This window comes from Haliotis rubra, unplaced genomic scaffold (assembly GCF_003918875.1).
Source record: "Haliotis rubra isolate DU_JTF1 unplaced genomic scaffold, ASM391887v1 Scf298, whole genome shotgun sequence".
In the NCBI taxonomy this organism is placed as follows: domain Eukaryota; kingdom Metazoa; phylum Mollusca; class Gastropoda; order Lepetellida; family Haliotidae; genus Haliotis; species Haliotis rubra.
The window spans coordinates 107738-128173 of record NW_025766966.1 but is presented as its reverse complement, the minus strand read 5'-3'; the positions used below and the strand labels follow the sequence as shown (position 1 = coordinate 128173).

Sequence of the window (20436 nt, the reverse complement as noted above, 5' to 3'; positions counted from 1 at the left end):
GCTGGAGCTGAGACGGCTCTGGAGAAACCATTATTACAACTGCTTATCCCATACAATGATTTCAAGCCAATTATCAGTGTGAGGGATTCACATCATCATGAGTAAAAGATCGCTTTACCCGTGTGAGCTGGTGTACCATAATACACTACATGAAATATATCAAATACTGTAAATATGTTTTTGTAGAGCTAATAGTTTGTTTGCTTATAGCTTACAGTGTTTCAGTTGTAAATTGTATTGTTATAGCCCACGTGAAAATTTTAAATAATATTGTTCTAGCCGGTGTTTTAAATTGTAAAAAATAAGTATCTTGACTGTGTTTTAAATTGAAATTAATATGTGTGTAGAAATTAGGCTATATATACTTACTAATATAGTTTTCGATCACCGAACCATGTCTTATCTTATGTGTGCCTGAACTAAGAAGCTGGGGGAATATGGATTTCGTGAATTGAAATTTCTCAGATTGATAACGTTTAAATTTCATTTAATTGGGATTTTTAAATAGTTTTTGTTTCTGAAATAAAGATAAATCCTGGAAGAGAGTGACTGAACAAATAATACATTACTTAAAATATTCTGGTCTTTATCAAAACCTGTAAATATGTATGACGATTGTGTAGAACTAATTGTTTGTGTTGCTTATAGCTTACAGTGTTTCAGTTGTAAATTGTATATTTATAGCCCATGTGTAAAATTGTAAATATTATTTTTCTAGCTGGTGTTTTAAATTGTAATAATATCTGTATGTATATAATTGCTTTTACATACTTACTAATATAGTTTTTGAATACCGAACCATGTCTTATCTTAAGTGTGCCTGAACAAAGAAGTGAACAGTCTTCAGTTTACAACTGAGCGACTTTGGATTTCGTTAATCGAATATTCTCCGACTGATAACGTTTAAGTCTAATTTAATTCTGGTGTAGGTCGTTCTACTTTTTGCAGGTTATTGTTTCTGAAATAAAGATAAATCCAAGATAAATCCAAGATATGAGTGATTGAATAAGTGTTTGATATGGAGACTGTTTGTGAATGAGAGGTCGTTTGTGTGAGCCTAACGTGGACTGCAGTACATAACAAAGTACAGCAGTGTTTGCCCTGGTGCAGTTGGCCTCACAACCAACTGAATTACATGTTTAGGCTTGGATATCCGCAGAGAACAAAAGAAGAATTTATCGGTCCTGGCTGTCACTGAGTGAGGCTTCTTTGCTTCTCAAAAAGATATAACGTCCATGTCCTACGGGCGAAATGTAGAATTCTTGTTTCCAAGTAGGGTATCCCTTTGGTGAATAGGGACTGTTGCCACAGCAGTTGCTACAGATAAGAGGATTGTCTGAAGGATGGTTTGTCTGATTCGTAACACATGCCTTCACCTAGAAATGTTACCTTTTAGTTACCATGGGTAAGCATACCTGTCAAATTTAACCAGATCCAATGGAATTGGATTGTCGTCAGTTACCAGTAACCCGTGAAGATCCGGGTTAAGCAACCATGCTTGTCGTAAGAGGAGACTAACGGGATTGGGTGGTCATGCTCGCTTACTTGGTTGACACATGTCATTGCATCCGAATTGCGTAGACCGATGCTCATGACTCGATTATTTACAAACCGCCGCCATATAGCTGAAATATTGCTGGATGCGGCCAAATCAAACAAATCACAGGAAACCAGTGCCGAGTCGCGGTCCACATTACACTTGCCGGTGGCGGGAGCGTCACGCATAGTTTTGTGATTGTAAGGTTCTCCGATTTAGAGGGGCTGCGTATTTCATGTAAATATATGGTTTCCATGTCTTAATTATGGTGATGAAGTGTTAATAATTATGTTGATTGCTCTAATACAACACTATTCCACTTCAAAAGCGGGCTATATATGATAGATTATTGGACAGGCAAAACAGTGGTCGCGTCGCTACGGGCCATTTTAACCCGCGTCCCAACTAGCGGGTGCTTGGTGTGCAGACTACTCAGTTCTTGTTATAAACGGTTATCCGTATTTCTTAACACAAACACAAAGCATATTCTTCGTTAATATGTTGTATTTTCAACAAAGTTAAAACAATTGATGGACGGTGGGGTAGCCTAGTGGTGAAAGCGTTCGCTCGTCAAGCCGAAGACCCGGAGTCCATTCCCCACATGGGCACAATGTGTGAAGCCCATTTCTGGTGTCCGCCGCCGTGACATTGCTGGAATATTGCTGAAAGAGGCGTAAAACCCAACTCACTCACTCAATAGGCAATAATCTCCGACATAAACGGAAATGTACGAACAACAAGATGTAAAGAAAAAGTATTCATATAACAGATATAGAAATATGCATTTGTTCAAATTCAGACCTGCTAAGACTAAGTAATACAAGGAAAGAAATACAGAATTTGAAGTACAGTAAAGAAAATAGCAAACCCTGTGGGCGCTTGTAGTACACTTTAAACTGACTTCAAATGCCTTTATCATTATGCTCTATGAAACGTACATCAACTTACTAAACAATGGACTCGATGTGCATACATTACAAGTGCTCGTCTTTCAATAACATATTCAACGCATTTTTCACAAGCGTGCACTCAAAACAAACTTCTTGACACGTACTATACATTCAATAAACAGTAATAATAAACATTTAAACTTGGCATACATTTTCATGTGAGTTCACCCAAGCACCAAGTATCTGCAAACAAATCTCCCGGAGCCTTCCGATTTTCATATCTTCAGCCCCCCTTTGATCATGAAGATCTGGTCACAAGCGACACATACTTGGAGCAAGCATCTAATGAGACTGGTGGAGAGTCTCACTCCCACTCTCCACTGCCGGTGCAGTTCATAGGTCATTGGATTGGGTCTTGCAAGAGGAACTAGGATTCGGTCATCACTGTCACAGGTCTTCCAGGTCTTCCCTTCATCATTGTCCACATGGTCCGTCACACACCGAATGAATAACCGTGTGGTTAATGTTCAAGTTTGTACCGATGTTGCGACAGGACATCCCGGTGTCGTGCATGCCAACAACGTACCACTGTTAATTTTGCGAAAGTCTATCTCTTACCATTTACTTAGTAGTACTGCACGGTATTTTAATGTGTTACATACGCGGAATAAATGCATAATAATTGAAGGTGATGAGTCATCAGTCAAAAACTGACAAGTTTAATTGTTATTCATTTCATGGCTGATAAACTGCCACAAAGCAGGTAATATAATCCAAACATTGAGTTTCAAAGCCGTTTTAAGGAAATATTAGTCAATGATCTGTAGCATTGTTCATTTCGTTCTACACACTGTCTTTTGTTTCGAAATAAACATCGATTCCCTTTAATCCATATCGGTGGCAATTGTCTGTACGGTTCCACTAGTGGTTGGATTTGAAGAGTTGTTGCTCTTGCCAAGAAAGCGGAGTAGTCTCCTCCTGACTGGCGGCAACTTGAAAGCGTAGATGATGGGGTTGACGAGGGAGTTTGCGAACGTCAGGACGCTGGCGTAAACGATGTAGTCACCAACATCTGTTGCAGACATTTCGTGAAATCCTCCAAACGTGTACACCAAGGCTATCATAGCTGCAACAAATAATAATCATCTGTAGTATTCCAGATAAAAATGTCATCAATCAGAGCTGCAACAGAATCATCTGTAGTATTCCAACGTTAGAACAAAAATACTCTCAGAGCTGCAACAGAACCATTTGTAGTATTAAAACGTTAAAAAAAATGCCATTAGTCAGAACTGCAACAGAATCATCTGTAGTATTCCAATGTTAGAACAAAAATGCCATCACTAAGAGCTGCAACAGAATCATCTGTAGTATTCCAATGTTAGAACAAAAATGCCATCACTAAGAGCTGCAACAGAATCATCTGTAGTATTCAAAGTTTAAAACACCATGCTGTCAGAGAAAGCAGTTTATGTGTTTACTCTAAATACAAAACTGTTATTTTTGACATTATACTTCCGTAAAGAGGAAAACCACATGCTACGAGATGTTCCGGTTGTATCTGCAACAGCATCAAACGTTGAGATTGACGGTGATGAATACCGGTGATACGGTTGCTTATTTAAATCGTAAACGATATGATCAGACTTTCTCATTTTAGGCCCATGTGCTTCAAACCGGTCACAAATAGAAAACAAAATAATATTGATAACTGAAGATTGATTTTAATGTGCATTCCTTAAATATTTCCAATAAAGTGTGTGAGTGAGTTAATATCGACAATATTATGACATTTTATGACTATGAAAGCAATATTAACTAAATAAACTTAAACGATATAAATATCTGCCAAGAAAGGATAGTAAAATAACTAGAATATTAAATATTTGTATTAAAAACAAGTAACCATATGCCATCCACACGCAAGAACATAAGTAACTATTTCCAATATATACTAAGCAGCAAAAGAAACGTCAGTTTGGAATTTTCCTTCGCAGAAACGGATAACTGTAGACTGTTCCGGTGACGCGCGAAATGTGGTATGACGTGGGGTCTGAGAGCTTGGTCGATGTAGCGCACCGCTGTGATGCCGCCTCCTCTCCCTGGACCAAGGTTCTGCAACACCACAGGACCCACTCTCTGGTTCAGGCCTATTCCACCCCATACCATGATGCTTGCACCTCCCCATGAGTCTCTTTCCAGAAGAGATTGGTCTGAGTAACGCTGGCCACGTCGTCGCCATATTCTTGTTCTGCCATCTGCAGTTGATACGCAGTACCGACTCTCATCTGTGAACAGAACAGTTCTGTATTGCCTTTATCACCAGTTTTGGTGTTGCAGGGCAAACTCTAGACGTTCACGCCGATGTCGAGGGGTGAGGATAGGTCCACGCTAAGGTCTACGGGAATGGAGGTTCCCGCTGTTAAGACGTCGGCGTACTGTATCAGTACTGATTGGTCTTCCGTGTGTTCCCACTGTCTGGCGTGCTGTTTCGGATGCCTGCATGAAGGGATTCTGTACATGCTGTCGCACAACATGGCGGTCTTTTCGTCTTGTGGTCACCTTTGGTCTGCCAGTACGGGGCGATTATTTGTGGTGTTGGTGACCCGGAAACGTTGCTGCAGCCTGTAGTTGGTCCAAACGTTGACCTGGAAGTGATTGGCAACGGCTTGTGCGGTGTGGCCAGCTTCAAGTCTTCCTAGCGCCTGGTTCTTCTGAGCTGTCGTGAGTCGCGGCATCCTGCTGACGTTGTAATGTGAATGTTTCAACCTGGTTTGGGGGTGCATTTTATAGGGTTGGTCCTTGTGAACAGCACGTGCAGCATGAGTTGCATGAAACACATGGAGAACACCGTACCATCTCCGAGATCAGGTTGCGTTTTTGAGACCATTTTCTGGGTTCCATTCTGAGTTTGGGAAGGAATGTCTTTGCTCAGGTAAAGTTGGAGATGTTATCAAAAATATACAATCAAAACATTAAATGAGTTTACAGTAATCCGTTTTTGCGAAGGAAAATTCCAAACTGACGTTTCTTTTACTGCCTAGTATATATCAACGTGTTATTTTTATGGACGTCAGTCATGAGGTGGCACGAGGATAATCTTATTCTTCAAATATATTGCATTGAAAATACATAATTCTAACACACCCAACAGTACACACCACATAAGCAGATGACTGTGACATAATGACTTCCCAATGGGCACTAACTCTCCCCCTTGATGATCTGTTTCTTTATGCATACGAATTTGACATCATCAAAAAGGTACTTCGGCCAAACGATGAACATCAAGCATATCGATGACATACACTCTTCAAAAAAAAGGAACGCATAAGACATTTTAGAAGAATATATTGCGCTAGTTTAAGAGCAATTATTTCATGTAATTTTAATGGCAAAATGGTGAAAATTTACACGTCTATAGACAAAGAGTTCGCCAACACAACAACAGTTTTTATCTGTGTTTCTGTTTACTTGAGTCCACAAGATGGCGTCAAAGTCAGTACTTTGTATGGCCACCATTGTCAGCAATTGCTTCTCGGCACCGTCTCGGCAGACTGGATAAGTCGAGGAAGTCGATCTTGCGAAATTCTTCCCCACTCTTCCTGCAATGCGATGGTCACTTTTGGAAGTTTTGACGTTGACGTACACGTCGATCGAGTTCATCCCATATGTGTTCTATCGGGTTTAGATCTGATGATCGGCAAGGCCATGGCAAGACATTGACGTTAGAATTCGTTGGCAAGGTAGCGGACCGTGAAGTAGCGTTGTCATGCTCTAACAACTCCCTCTGTCGGTCCCTAATCGGTTTACTATCATTAGTTAGACATCCCAATTGTCAGACACTGGACTAGAGATTAATTAGGGCAACACCCAAATATAAATGGGAATGTCCCAACTGGATATTTCAACCAGTTAGTTGAACCTAAGGAAAACTGATATTGTGTACAAATATTTTGGAGTTATTTTTGATAGAAAATGTTCTTTCAGATTATCTATATCAAATCTTTGTCAACAAGCTTCTAAAGCCATGTATTTTGTCGTATGTTAAACTTATCAATACAATGTCAACTATATCTCTTTGATTCAATGGTGAAACCAATTTTGTTGTATCGTTGTGAAATTTGGGGATATGTTAAATCAAAACAAATTGAAAATTACATATATGTTATATGAGAAAAGTATTAAAGAAAAGGACCCGGTTGTATATGCTTTATGGTGAATTTGGTAGAGTCCCAGTATCTTTTGATGTTAAAACTCTTATGTTAACTTCTTGGTCTAAATTATTTACAAACAGTTTTAATATTTTGCTCTATTGTATATAATCTTCATAATGAAGGTATTCACAACTGTAGCTGGATTTCATGTACAGAGAATATTTTTAATAACATTGGTTATGTATGGCTTTCACAGTCTCCTATTTAATCTCCCTGGATAAAAAATACAGCTCATTCAATTCAAATCTGGAGCCCAGAGATTGAAAATTCCAAAAAGGGTCAAACATATTCTCTAAATATGTTAAAATTTAAATCACTCTTTACTTGTAAAAGGTATCTGTTATGAAAATCTCAGAGCATTCTGTAAATATATCATGCAAATTGTAAAATTTTCCGGCTAACTACCATTATACTACTACCATAATATTATCATTTATTGTCATTTGTACCTTATATGCCGATCTGCCGATGATATCGGCCTGAGTGTAATAACGTTCTGTTCTGTTCTGTTATTTATTTTATGGGCCATTCCAATTTCATTAAGAGGTAACAGGCAGGGGATTAGCTGTGTGACAAATGGGAGGATACCCCATAATCGGAAGCATTAGACGTCCAAGGACTTCGTTGATGTACAGATTTGCTGTCAAATTCCCCTGAACCACCACTTAATCAGATCTTTGTGTGCTGGCAGGCGCGTAGCAAGCCAATTTCTTCGTGTAAGCCCGATAGGTTTCAAATCTTATATTTAGTTAGTATTGAGGGCTTGCCAAACTTTCACTTTCAAAATCACGTGTAAGCCCGGGCTTTTTTTTATAATGGTAGCTACGCCTCTGGCTGGATACCGCACCGCCATGACACATTCTCCACTGAATCTGTCGACCTGTCGAATGCAATTAGGGGCAAAACGTTCATTACTCCGACGGTAAACACACTATCTTCCATCTCGCCGGTGAAATAGTTAGATTTTTTTACACGCGTTCCCTGGTTTGTTGTGCAGTAAGAGTAGGTATGGTTTCACAATAACCTGATCTCTGATCAGTGATCCATACTACTTGTTTTGGATGTAAAACCCGTCACGAGCCTAACCACCCGATTCACTAATTCGAAAAAAACCCTGATAAACATCGGTAACGTAAAGTTTTACGATGGACTCCCTCAACGGCCCAGGAAACATGTGGGAATTGATCAGTTAGGCGGTCACGATTACACATCACGTTCAGGATGACAATGAACTTCGTACATAAGAGCCCCTTTTCGCCCAATCGAGATGTACACTATTCAAAGTTTGTTAAGGATCACAAAGGTAGTATGTCAAATTATGCGCATCTGTTAAATAGCCAATAACAGTATTGCGTGAAGACATGTTTAATGAACAAAAGTCATTTGAAAAGTCTAAGGGTTCGTCAGACAGGAAGTGATGACGTCTCCCTGCTGTGTGGTGAAACGGTGTCTACACCCACATGTCACCAGGTAGCTGATCCAAAGGTCTGTTACTGACTCCATGCCCTTTTGATCACACATATTGGCTGACATCGAAGACGTCTGCACAGTGACGTTGTGGTGACCCAATTCCAATCTACTCAACGTACTGTACATGAACCTCGTCAATTGTATAAACTCAAAAATCCTTCATGTATACAATTTGCTTGTTCATAATGTTGTGAACAAGTTGCTTACGTATATGTCTAACTCTTTGGTCATCACCAAAACGACGTCGTTGAGAGTTCAGTGTTCAGTGGCTGTGATTCATATAAGCAAATGATATTGTGCTCAGAATTTCTGAGCAATGATTTTCATACGATATATCCAAAGCACAGTTTTAAGTACCTCGTGCAGATCTTGTCCATACATGCATATCTTGTCGTTAAATCGTGAAACTAAGGTCCTATAGCGGTTGTTTCAATCAGCATCCGTAAGATTTAAAAAAAACCCATGATACTAACTACAGCAACCTATACGTTGAAAATGTTCATATGACAAAGAGCGGATGTGTTACCAGTTTCAATGCTTTAGTGGTATCTTCTATCGAAAGAATAACTGAAATAACTTCTACTGCACATCATATAACCCTTTTCCTTTCAGTGCTGGTCGACGTCAAGTTTTACTCTTACTTATTCACTTTTGACACGAAGCTTGAATATTTGACAACGGAATATCCTCAGGACTACACTGTAAATATGCCTTTGAACATAGATCCTGTGTCTGTTGATCTATTGGCCAGGCTTGACACATACGAATAATACAGTATATCAGAACATTCATGATGTTGTACTGCTGTATCTGTGGGTCGAGGTCTCATTACTAAGAGCTAATACGAGATGATGTAGGTTCAGACGATGGTCATGTAAACATAACATACTATTTAAATGTTCAAATCTCAATCAAGTTAAGTTTTGTCGAACTGAATTTAGTCTTGGTGGTTGATCCATTTTCAGACATCTAAAGTAGGGAAGCTATGAATATGGGTGAAAACCACTTGTCTTACCTAGAGGTGAAAACGAGACGATGTAAGCTCCAATCAGGATAACCACTGTTTTGGTGAACTTCATGCTCCCAGAGTTCTTGTTCCCTGTGACGTCAGTAGCTGCGATCGCGCGGGAATGTCTCCTGGCGACCAGAAATATCTTCATGTACAGGACGCAAATTACGACAAGTGGTAAGAAGTTGAAAAACAGTCCCATCTGTATGTATCCTGCCGTTAAGACTCCAAGCAGAGAACATGCAGGTTCTGAAGGTGCTGGTGTATCCCTCCAGCCGTAGGCCGGGATGAGACCGAGGTTGACGGAGAAGACCCAAATGACAGCCGACATGATGGACACGGACTTCCGGGTGATGACATCCTGGTAACGGTAGGGGAAGACAATCTTCACGAACCTATCCACTGTCAGGAGGGCCAGATGATAGACAGAGCAACACACGAAGGTGAATACGACGCCAAGACGAATCAGACATTCTGTAGCACTCTGAAAATTGATGATGTTGTACCCAACTGTGTGAATGACAAGGACCCCTGTGAGCATGTCGGTGACGGCAAGATGGCACATCACCAGATCCGTGGCCTCCAGAGCAGTTCTCTTCACCAAACTGTCCACAATAATTGCATTCAGAGATAGGGAAAGGAATCCCACTAAGAATATAACTATGTTTATGCCAAGACTAACCATTGTGATCTCCTTGCCGTGGAGTGTCATAAACAAGACTCCTGACGTAATATTTGCATCAGCCATCATAAAAATGAGCTTGTCTTTGTCCACACTCTCCTGTTAACTCACTCAACACACTGATATCACTGGAACAGATCGGTTTGCTGTAAGATGATCTCTTTTGGATTTTAATGGAATCTGAACATAAAGATGTCAATGAAATGAATCAACAATACAGGAACATAAATGTCACAGGAGACCGAGATTTTCCACCAGAATGTTTATGATAAACGTAGTTTTGACAATATCATAAATCTCGTGTATAAATAAATATAATGGAGTGAATCGATATCTCGCATTACGACACAAAAGGATTACGACAAAGCACTTTACACCAAGCTTCATCATTAACCCAGTGGTTATAAGTCAGAGAAGGCGCAACGTAAAGTCATGTGATGTCAAGCACGATCTTGCAGAATGCAGCGGAAATCAATTCCATTTTGTGATATGAAGATCGTATTGATATTCTGGCTAGGAATGAATGGCCACGTCGAATGATTATGTAAATACAATGATTTTTCTCCTATCTGGAAGTTTGAAATTCCTGTTCACATCCTGAATGAATCACAAATGTTTCTTGGAACAATTCATCAAAACACTTCACTAACATGAAACAACTCTCTGAACATTGAACGTAAAATTGGTTGATGAGTTAAAAATTAATTGTTATTGATAACACAACATCTGAATTTGATCCGCTTGACGAGACCGAGGCAAACAGAAGTCAATATTTATGAAAAGGTTAAAAATGGACCCGAGGATGTCAATTAAGAACATGCACTATTCTGCACTTAACTCGTGGTACTGTGGTTATTCAGGACACAATAATGAAAGATCACTTCAAAAGTGCCACAAATTGTTAGCCTGTTGAGTGGTTTCATGCCACTGTCAACACTATTCCAGCGACATCCCGACAGGGGACACCAGCAACTACTTCATACAGTTTATCCATGTCAGGAATCAAACCCGGGCCATTCAGCATGCTAAGTGAACACTTCAACCAGCGTCTCCTTCGGTTATCAAGGATGTCATCCAGATTTCTCAGCTGTATGCTGGAAGGAGAGGATATACACTGGTGGTAACCAGCTGCTCAGCGTCGGTTCTTGGTTTCTTAAGGATGCACAGGTGCACTGGACACCACGATGTGATTGGAACAAAACACTCCTATATTAATTGAATATTTGGTAATGACATGTCACTGAGTATTGAGGTCTTCGTGATCTTTTGTCTCAGAATGTTGGCTGCATGAATAGTTCACAACTTCTCAGGTTTACACTATAAACGTGCCTTGGCACAAAGATCCCGTGACTGTTGACATATTGGCCAGGCTTGCCACATAAATGACGCATCACTTCCATGATATGTCTGTCCAGAGCAACAATGATGGGAGCCATTAACCGCTGCCTGCGACCAGTACTAACAAGTCTTGTTCTGGGGTTCCGGTGTTATTGCATCCGATTCGCCATCGCATTTGTTTTATATGCCTTGTATTCCCACGAGACGGCATAAAAAGAGCATTTAACAGTGTGTAGTTGGAAATGGTATCGGAAACTCATGTAAGTAGTACCTCCACTAATGCATGTATAGTATTCTGATGTATTTTATAGTGTGTAAGTTTGTTGTGTGCCACCTGTTACCATATGTCTTTATGTTCAGTAAGTACTATACACATCTCTTTTCATATCCGTGTATACCCGAAGGAACCTTTCTTCGGTCTCGGAAATACAATAATATACAGGAAGTTACTGAAGCAAAACAGGTATCTATTACATGATTAGAGATATCATGAGCGCGGTGTACAGTCAGAGCCCATATTAATACCCCATTAACTCTAGCAGGCAAATAGTGAAATCTAAAATTTGTAAAGGACAAAACCGTCCCATCAGATTACAGTTCTTAAAAGCGACATAAACGCCTGAGTGAGTGAGTGAGTGAGTGAGTGAGTTATGAGTTATGAGTTATAGTCACATCGGCCATACTGTTACTAAAACAATTCATACATTTAGTATATTAAGTAGGTGAGTGAGTGAGTTTAGTTTTACGTCGCACTCAGCAATATTCCAGCTATATGGCGGAGGTCTGTAAATAATCGAGTCTGGACCAGACAATCCAGTGATCAACAGCATGAGCCTCGATCTACGCAATTGGGAACCGATGACATGTGTCAACCAAGTCAGCGAGCCTGACCACCCGATCCCGTTAGTCGCCTCTTACGACAAGCATGGGTTACTGAAAATCAATTCTAACCCGGATCTTCACGGGGAGATGTATAAAGTCGACTTAATTTGTATTCATTTAATTAAGCATCACATGGCTTTTTCAAGTTACTTTCAGTGATCCACTGAGTGGAGACTAGTTTGAAATAAAATGATGTATGACGGAAACCTTTACAGGTGTCTGTAAGCTGGGAACAAACAACAAAACCACTTTGGACAGTCTTTCCTGCGTGATGGACAAGGAAATGTATATGGATGATGTTTCTTTCGAAATAGTGTTGATATATTGAATTTTTGAAGGTGAATGGAAGTGAGTGAGTTTAGTTTTACGCCGCTTTTAGCACTATTTCAGCAATATCACAGCGGGGGCACCAGAAATGGGCTTCTCACATAGTACCCATGTGAGGAATCGGAACCGGGTCTTCGGCGTGACGAGCGAACGCTTCAAACACTAGGCTACCCCCATGAATCGAAGTCATTACCCGTATCTGTACATGTATTTTCAGCGAAACGGTCATCACTTTGCTTGACGATAAAGAATTCGAACACTGCCATAAGTGTCTGGATGTTGCCATGCTACGTTGTTCAGCAGCCTTAAGGTAACCAATCAGAGGCAACCACCAATGCCCAACCACTTTTAAATGAATAATGAATCATTCTGACATCGCCAATATCTATTTTTGCTTAACTTTGATCTCGGATGCTGTCAAATTTACAAATTGGCTATGTGAATCTAAATAACCTACTCCATTCCAAAATCCATAAGAAATTTCTACTAAAAGCAGAGCTGACTGTTCGATTCGACTATACATATCGTGAGCATGTGTTTATGAATCACATTAAATAGTAATGATACAGGTGTTCCCGATAAGGTAAGCGCATTCAACCCAACCGGTTGCACCCGCCGTGAAAAGCAAATCAATTGCTTACCTTACACGCGAACGTATTGAACAACTCCATGTGGGGAATTGTATAATGTGTGCTACTGATGCGTCATATTTGGAAATGTCTTTCACGTGTCTACCATAAAACCTTTTAAAGCCTTACTGGGGCCTTGAATGTTGTAACCTTGATCGAGCAACTTCTGAGCTAAAGTATTATAGATCTCTTCAAATTATTAAAAAAAAGATCCCTGCTCTATTGTATCTCAAACGCTGTGAAATGTAACATCAAAGGCTGGAGTGAGTGAGTTTAGTTTAACGACACGCTCAGCAATATTCCAGCTATATTGCGGCAGTCTGTAAATAATCTAGTCTGGACCAGACAATCCAGTGATCAACAGCATGAGCCTCAATCTGCGCAACTGGGAGTCAATGACATGTGTCAACCAAGCCAGTGAGCCTGACCACCCGATCACGTTAGTCGCCTCTTACGACAAGCATGGGTTACTGAAGGTTCATTCTAACCCGGACCTTCACGGGTTCAAAGGCTGGAGCTGTTGGAACATTGCTCGACATGAAGGAAGAATTGAGTATGGGATAACAGGTCCTCGATACACCTGAAGCTAATCTTGTTGGCCAAGTAACATGGTTTTGATTTGCCAGCCTGAGAAATTCCGACCTATATGCATAGAGAAACCGATCAGGAAGGAAGGGAGCTTAATGGTGCCTATTTCTTGTCTGAAAGTTTTACCCCTAAATTTTGCGTAGACGTTATCCATTAAGATGACCAACATTTCACATGTTGTTTTCTCAGTATGATCTGTACACATCAAAACAGCTACATGTACCTTAAGAAGTCTCGTAATCTTGACACGAGCACCTCACACCGTCTATGCCCAGAAGTGACTTCTGAATTGCATCCTACTTGTGAACGTTTTTCGTGTGTTTGACGTTGAGCGACAATTTTACCTTCACTGTCAGTTCAAAGTATGTCGAATATACTCCAAAGGACTATTCAGCATATATACCATCATGTTGTCTAGGTACAGTTCAATATAACAACGATAATATGGCATAAGCTACTTCTTGTAGAAAGCTCTAACATGCCTTCTCTTACATATGTCTTCAAACAGTATCTCAAATACACGCAAAAAAGGGTAAACCTTCACCGTCAATTAACACGAAACGTAGGTCACGTCTACATTTGCCGATCTCTGCCCCGCCCTAAGAAACGTAGGTCACATCTACATTTGTCGATCTCTGCCCCGCCCTAAGAAACGTAGGTCACGTCTACATTTGTCGATCTCTGCCCCGCCCTTAGAAACATAGGTAATATCTACATTTGCCGATCTCTGCCCCGCCCCCGTAACGTCGGTCACATCTACATTTGTCGATCTCTGCCCCGCCCCAAGGAAGATAATTTTCTCTCAATTACAGTAGATCCTCGAGGAATGGCTGTAAATAATGTACCAAATCAATTACCTACGGCTATAAAGGTTGTTGGATTGTCAAGACCAGACTCTATGTGTTTACAAACAACATAGTACAGCTGTAAAACTGTTGAAACAAATATGTACACAGTTGTGACAATATAGTCACAGTTGTAAAATCGATTCTGCTGTTAGCAGAGATTTCTTATGGATGTGGAAAGGGTTTTGTCGCTACTACTGACTTACATGATATCCCGAACACGTCCAAGCACCACGTGGTTTTCAAAACAAGTTTGAGGAAGTGGTCAAAACCCAGGTTAATTCTTCAACCATCTCAAGCGGTGATAGTCGTGATTTTTGGACTAGACGGTTAATTCTTCAATGTGTTATGCCCAACATGTTGATTATTTATTTCCATTTTGCAAGTCCGTTGTGATAACAAAGACGTAATTGTACGTGCGATGCCTTCAGAAACGATCTGACGGCAAGTGCCCAAGGGAGTGCGATCGATCGAAAATGGTGATTATCCTTCTAACATATCTTCGCCAAGTACAAATCTCCGCTGTCGTTCATTTTGTCATGGTCTCTTTGCTTTCTAATAAGGTCTTCGTGTGTTTGTTTGGCGTTCTTAGTAGGTAGCGCTATGTTTGGCAAGTAACGTCACATCTTTACACCACGCAGTCTAAGATTAACAGACCAGGCGTATCAGCTCACGTATATCAGTTTTGAGATCTATTGCAGTGCAGTAATGGTATCAACAGCATGTAACGCGATACCTACTCCACCGCAAAGAAATTCCCGGTCTGTATGGCTGATTAATGATTAATGTTGCACGCCTTGAACAGGAATGATAATGCGTCAGCAAGCAACCCTACCCCACTCCACTGTAGAGCGTCAACTTGTAATATATATACGAGAGGCAAAAAGCACGGATAAAGGCGTGGTTATCCTGCTTTATGGGTCCCGGAACCATATAATTTCAACTTCGTCCAACATCTTTGCCAGTGTTAGAGAATCCTGTTTGATATTTGCATATTACAAGGCTGGCGAGAAGCAAATCCAGCACCATGTGCGTGATATGCATTGGAAGCCATGTATGCAGTCTATACTCTTCACACGACAGAATACTCAATTTGTGCGAAAGACTTGATTCTAAAGCACAAGAGTTAATTTTTTCGATGCAGCTACTACACGCTTTTGGCTTTAGATATTGCCACTACAGCTGGAGATGGTGTTGTACTGTCAGGAAATATACTGAACCACAAGAAAAATGTCGCACCGATAGCGGTTTCTTAAAGCTCACATTTAATTCACTCTAATTAACAATGAATACGGAAGATTGAGTTCAAACTTGACAATTATGTTTAACACATTTTGGGGGATCACATTTAGAGTCCACACAACCAAACTCACCCAAAATGGTACCATTAAGATACCCCAAAGTCAGTATTGTGTGTGGCCTCTATGGGTATCGATGAAACGTTAGATTGCCATGTGTATTACTTGCTGATGATACTACACTTATTAGTTAATACAGTCCTAAAGGTCTACAGCTAGCTTAAGACACAGTCATTGATTACGCATCCAAATGGCGATTAACCTGTAATGCATCAACAAGTAACATTGTGGTGTTTCATAAAAAGAAGCATCTAATGCATACGCATGCTTATCACTCTGGGCATTATGGCCTAACCCTTTCTGATAGTGTAAAGTACGGGGGTATTGTTCTCCAAAGTAATCTTCCTTTTAAACTATATATTGAGGAGAGCTGTACTAAAGCAAGGCGCACTGTTAATTCCCTCCTCTTTATTGGTCTAAACAGTAGGGATTTGCAGTATGCAAGTATTAAGATATGGAAAAGAACGATCTTAACAACGAGTTTTTATGAACTACTACCAACTCGCCATGGTAAAGACCTGGAATTAACTGAAAGCACCTTGCGCTTCTTTGCCAGGATTGTACAAGGTTTAAATGAACCGAAGCATGGTTTGCTATATAGATTGGCTTGGGCGTCTCGTAACATATCATGTGTCCCCATCAGGGGTCGATATAGCAATTTTGAGTGAGTGAGTGGTTGCGCGGGTGTTGCACGATTTCTATAACTAGTATGTGTGCGACACAGTAACTGTGCTGACATATTGTTTGGTGGCAAATAATGTATTCTGTCCAAATCTACCGGTCATTGATTAAAATATTTATGTAATAATTTAGAGGCGGAAGTAGAAGTTGGAGGTGTGAGTGTGTGCGTGCAAACACCCCCCCCCCCCCCCTCTAAATCGTCATTTGTGACATAAACGTATATTTCACTTCGTTATTTGGTTAACAATGGTTATGATTCCGCCAAATTTGCTATCGATAGTCATCTCTTACGTTAACAAAGTTACTGTATATCCCTTTGTCCATGGTATGGCGATCTTCCAGTGTCTGGCCATCTGTAACACGTATTCATATTGAGTCGATTTTGTATAGTGATGTCTTTTTGTGCTAAAATGCTTTTTAAAGTCAAAATCTGTGCTATTCCATTTATTTTACTGTCCATTGTCGATAGGTATTTGTAGTCTGAATGTATTCTTTATCAACATATACATTGTTCTCGTTGAGATATTGCCGATGTGACGTTAAATATCAACTCACTCACTCACTTAAGACCAACTGGGTTCGAGTAAGCACCAAACCCATGCTCTGTGAGAAAGTGAGAAACGCCTTCAGGACTGAGTGAGTGAGTGAGTTGAGTTATAATCACATCGGCTATACTGTGACTAAAACAATTCATACATTGGCAATATGTAAAGTAAGTGAGCCTCGATCTACGCAATTGAGATACGATGACATGAGTCAACCAAGTCATCGAGCCTGACCACCCGCTCCCGGTAAGCGCCTCTTACGACAAGCACGGCTTAATGAAGGTCAATTCTAACCCGGATCTCACGGGTTATATATAAAGTAAGCTTATACCAGTCACCAAATGACAATACAACAACTAGAATGTTACAGATATACATTTTACAACTAACATGTAACTCTAAAAGGCTTTAACACTGTTCAGGACTATAAAATACCAACGGGCTATAGACCAGATGGTCATGCTTGCTGACTTGGTTGACGCATATCATCATATCCCAATTGTGTAGATCGATGCTCATGCTGTTGATGACTGGATTGTCTGGTCCAAACTCGTATATTTACAGACCGCCACCACAAGGCTGGAATATTGCTGAGCGGTGTTCAACAACAAACAAAACATAACAACAACAAAACGAGAAACAACAACACAAACAGAACATACTAAGGACTATGGGGTCGAAGATCGTCTCAGACCTACGACACTTATGACCTTGCACTCACACCATGCTGGCACGCCGTAAAGTAATACTGTCCAAAGCGGCATTAAACATTACTCCCTCACTCACTCTTACAACGAGGTTACACATGGTGAAGTGGTACATACCCATTGGCAGAAATGAGACGAGGTATATTCCGATCAGAATAACGACGGTCTTTGTAAATTTCATGCTGCTGGAATCGTTCCTAATAGCAACGTCCGTGGCGGCAATAGCACGTGCGTGTCGTCTGGCTACCAAGAAGATCTTCGAATACAGAATGGCGATTACAAAAACCGGAAGAAGAAACACCACAAGAGCGAACCGAAGAAACCCTGTGTGCAAAACACCAAGAAAGGAACAAAGTGGTTCTGATGGCGGCGGGTAGTCTCTCCAGCCATAGGAAGGAAGGAGGCCGAGGTTGACGGAGAAGAACCAGATGGCCGCCGACATGATGGACACGGACTTCCTGGTCATGACATCCTGGTAACGGTAGGGGAAGACAATCTTCACGAACCTATCCACTGTCAGGAGGGCCAGGTGGTAGACAGATCCTGAGAGAAAAATGAATACTGCTCCAATGCGAATGAGGCATTCGAGGTCGTTTTGAAAGTAGATGATGTTGTATACGACAGAGTGGATTGTAAGGACCCCGGTGAGCATGTCGGTGACGGCAAGGTGGCACATCACAAGATCCGTCGGTTCCAGATTCCCTCTCTTCACCAGAGTGTCCAGTACGATAGCGTTCAATGACAAGGCCAAGAACCCGATAATGAATATGATGATGTTGACAATAAACGTCACAAGTGTTATTTTCTTATCATTAAATGTTGAGAAAAGGATGAATGAAGATCCATCTGTTGTGTTGGACATGGTGAAACCTCCGTCTCTCTGCCTCTCAACAGAATGAATGTTTTGACCTTATGAACCCACCGTCCATGTATCTTTACAGTGATGTCGGACAAAAACACAGAAGAAAATAGCCTATCAACTTGCACCGACTTCCTGGAAAGAGATTATTCATTGTGTGTTGTGAAGTCATTAGTAGTAATGTACTAATGTGATTAAAGATCCGCACTCGGACATTCGTGGCCATCTGCCTGTCAAACCAATAGAGCACTTAGATCGTTAGTTATATGTAGTTGTCAATAGAAATCATCATTCTAGTGTTTCTAGTTTCTGCACTAACAGCCCTTATGGCATTGTTGGACCTAATAGGGTTACTATTGTATGTTAAGTGAGGTAATATTGGGTTTCGCGTTTGGTTCAAGAGCATTGTTCGTGTATGAGTTTTAAACATAAACCATTTTAGAATAAACCCATCGAAATTCGAAATTGTGAGATTTAAATAAGAGGACCATCTTTAGTTATATCAGTTGTGAATATAGGCATTTAAATAGTTACATTACCCACATGAAGGTTAATCAAACTAATAAACTTGCACAAGCCATGGGCTTTTGTCAATCTGAAGGCCCGTTCTCCTTAACCTTTCCAGAACTGTCAACGCAACAGTTTCAGTTGGTTCAGTTCTCCAGAACTAAGTGCCTACCTCGTGATGAATCTGTGTATTGATTAACACGGGGAAAACGATCGTTGAAAGCACTGTGCCCGCCCAATTCATCAAATTGTCAGTATGTCCTTTCACAAGAACTTGACCATTGCATTAAGGAGAGCTAATGAAAGGTTTCAAATGGCTGTTTTTCTTCTTCTGTTGAAGAAGGCACTGATGATTGGGCACCTAAAGAGGAGGAGGAAACATAAGAATCTCTCATTACCTGTATTACTGTGATTTTAGTGTTGGTTAAAGACAAGATCGCCAAGGGCGCCGCAACTCGCCCTGCAGAAATGTTTCCCTTGGGCATGTTAGAGACCTATGGCTGTGGGTTCCAATGCGGGGTTCAAGGTTTGTGGTGTGCAACACCTTATTTGCAGGAGTAACAGGTTACAGAATATGTCAAAACATTGGCCTGATTTATCAAAATACTTAATATATCACATTATTTTAGTTATTTAGAAGTTATATCACTTACGTACAGTTTAGTTTGAGATAATTCCTCCAAAACAGTATTACATATTGACTCTCTCAACATGACTTTACACATAGCTGATTTGATCTTCTCCCATTATTCTACAGCTTCCAGAATAGTTGTACACGGAGACAATTTAGTCACAAATTTTATGAACATAGAGGACAACCCTGTTGTGATCTAGAGGCGGAAACGAGTGTTGTGGCACCACCTTAGGAATGAAACTCCTCCAGACAATGGTTGAATACATAAATTTTACTTGAAGACTACTCGGTACGTTAACGGAGAAAGTATAAGAGACTGTTGAACTTTGTGACGCAAACACGGTGGTTAATTCAAGTTTTACTTTATTGTGTATGTTCTGAAATAGATTTCATCATGTTTGATAAGCTACTGGTCCTACATCTAAAGTACAATTCCATAAGTATAAGTGATTGCTGAGCTTTGTGGCCTATGATTGTGTTACACAAACACAGAGGTTAATTCCTGTTTTACTTCATTATGTGTGTTCTGAAATAGACAATAGTTTGCTAAACTATTGGTCTGACATCTAACGTACAATTCCAATGGGTTTTCTGCATCCATCGTTAAATATGCCTCGGCTATCGACTGATAGATGTTTTCATACGAACTATTATGTCAAAAGTTATGTACAAATTCCAGTCTAATCTGAATTTGACAAATCAGAATCAAAGTTTCCTCACTGTCACTAAAA

At 40.3% G+C, this 20436-nt stretch overlaps 1 protein-coding gene across 1 annotated transcript; it reads right to left on the bottom strand.

Moving 5' to 3' along the window:
• Window positions 1-2281: 2281 nt before the first annotated feature.
• LOC124282325 (adenosine receptor A2b-like) lies at window positions 2282-18567 on the bottom strand. Its single transcript, XM_046718292.1, has 2 exons — window positions 17823-18567; window positions 2282-3553 (listed from the first exon to the last, which is right to left on the bottom strand). The coding sequence occupies exons 1-2, from the start codon at window positions 18565-18567 to the stop codon at window positions 3312-3314; spliced, it is 987 nt and encodes a 328-aa protein (XP_046574248.1). The 3' UTR covers window positions 2282-3311.
• Between the last annotated feature and the right edge of the window lie 1869 nt (window positions 18568-20436).

Excerpts from the sequence above, each read along its gene's own strand:
- LOC124282325 (XM_046718292.1), bottom strand. The coding sequence starts at position 18,567 with ATGTCCAACACAACAGATGGATCTTCATTCATCCTTTTCTCAACATTT. Across the intron at positions 3,554-17,822 it reads CGTCTCATTTCTGCCAATGG|CTATGATAGCCTTGGTGTAC; the intron begins GTATGTACCACT and ends TATTTGTTGCAG.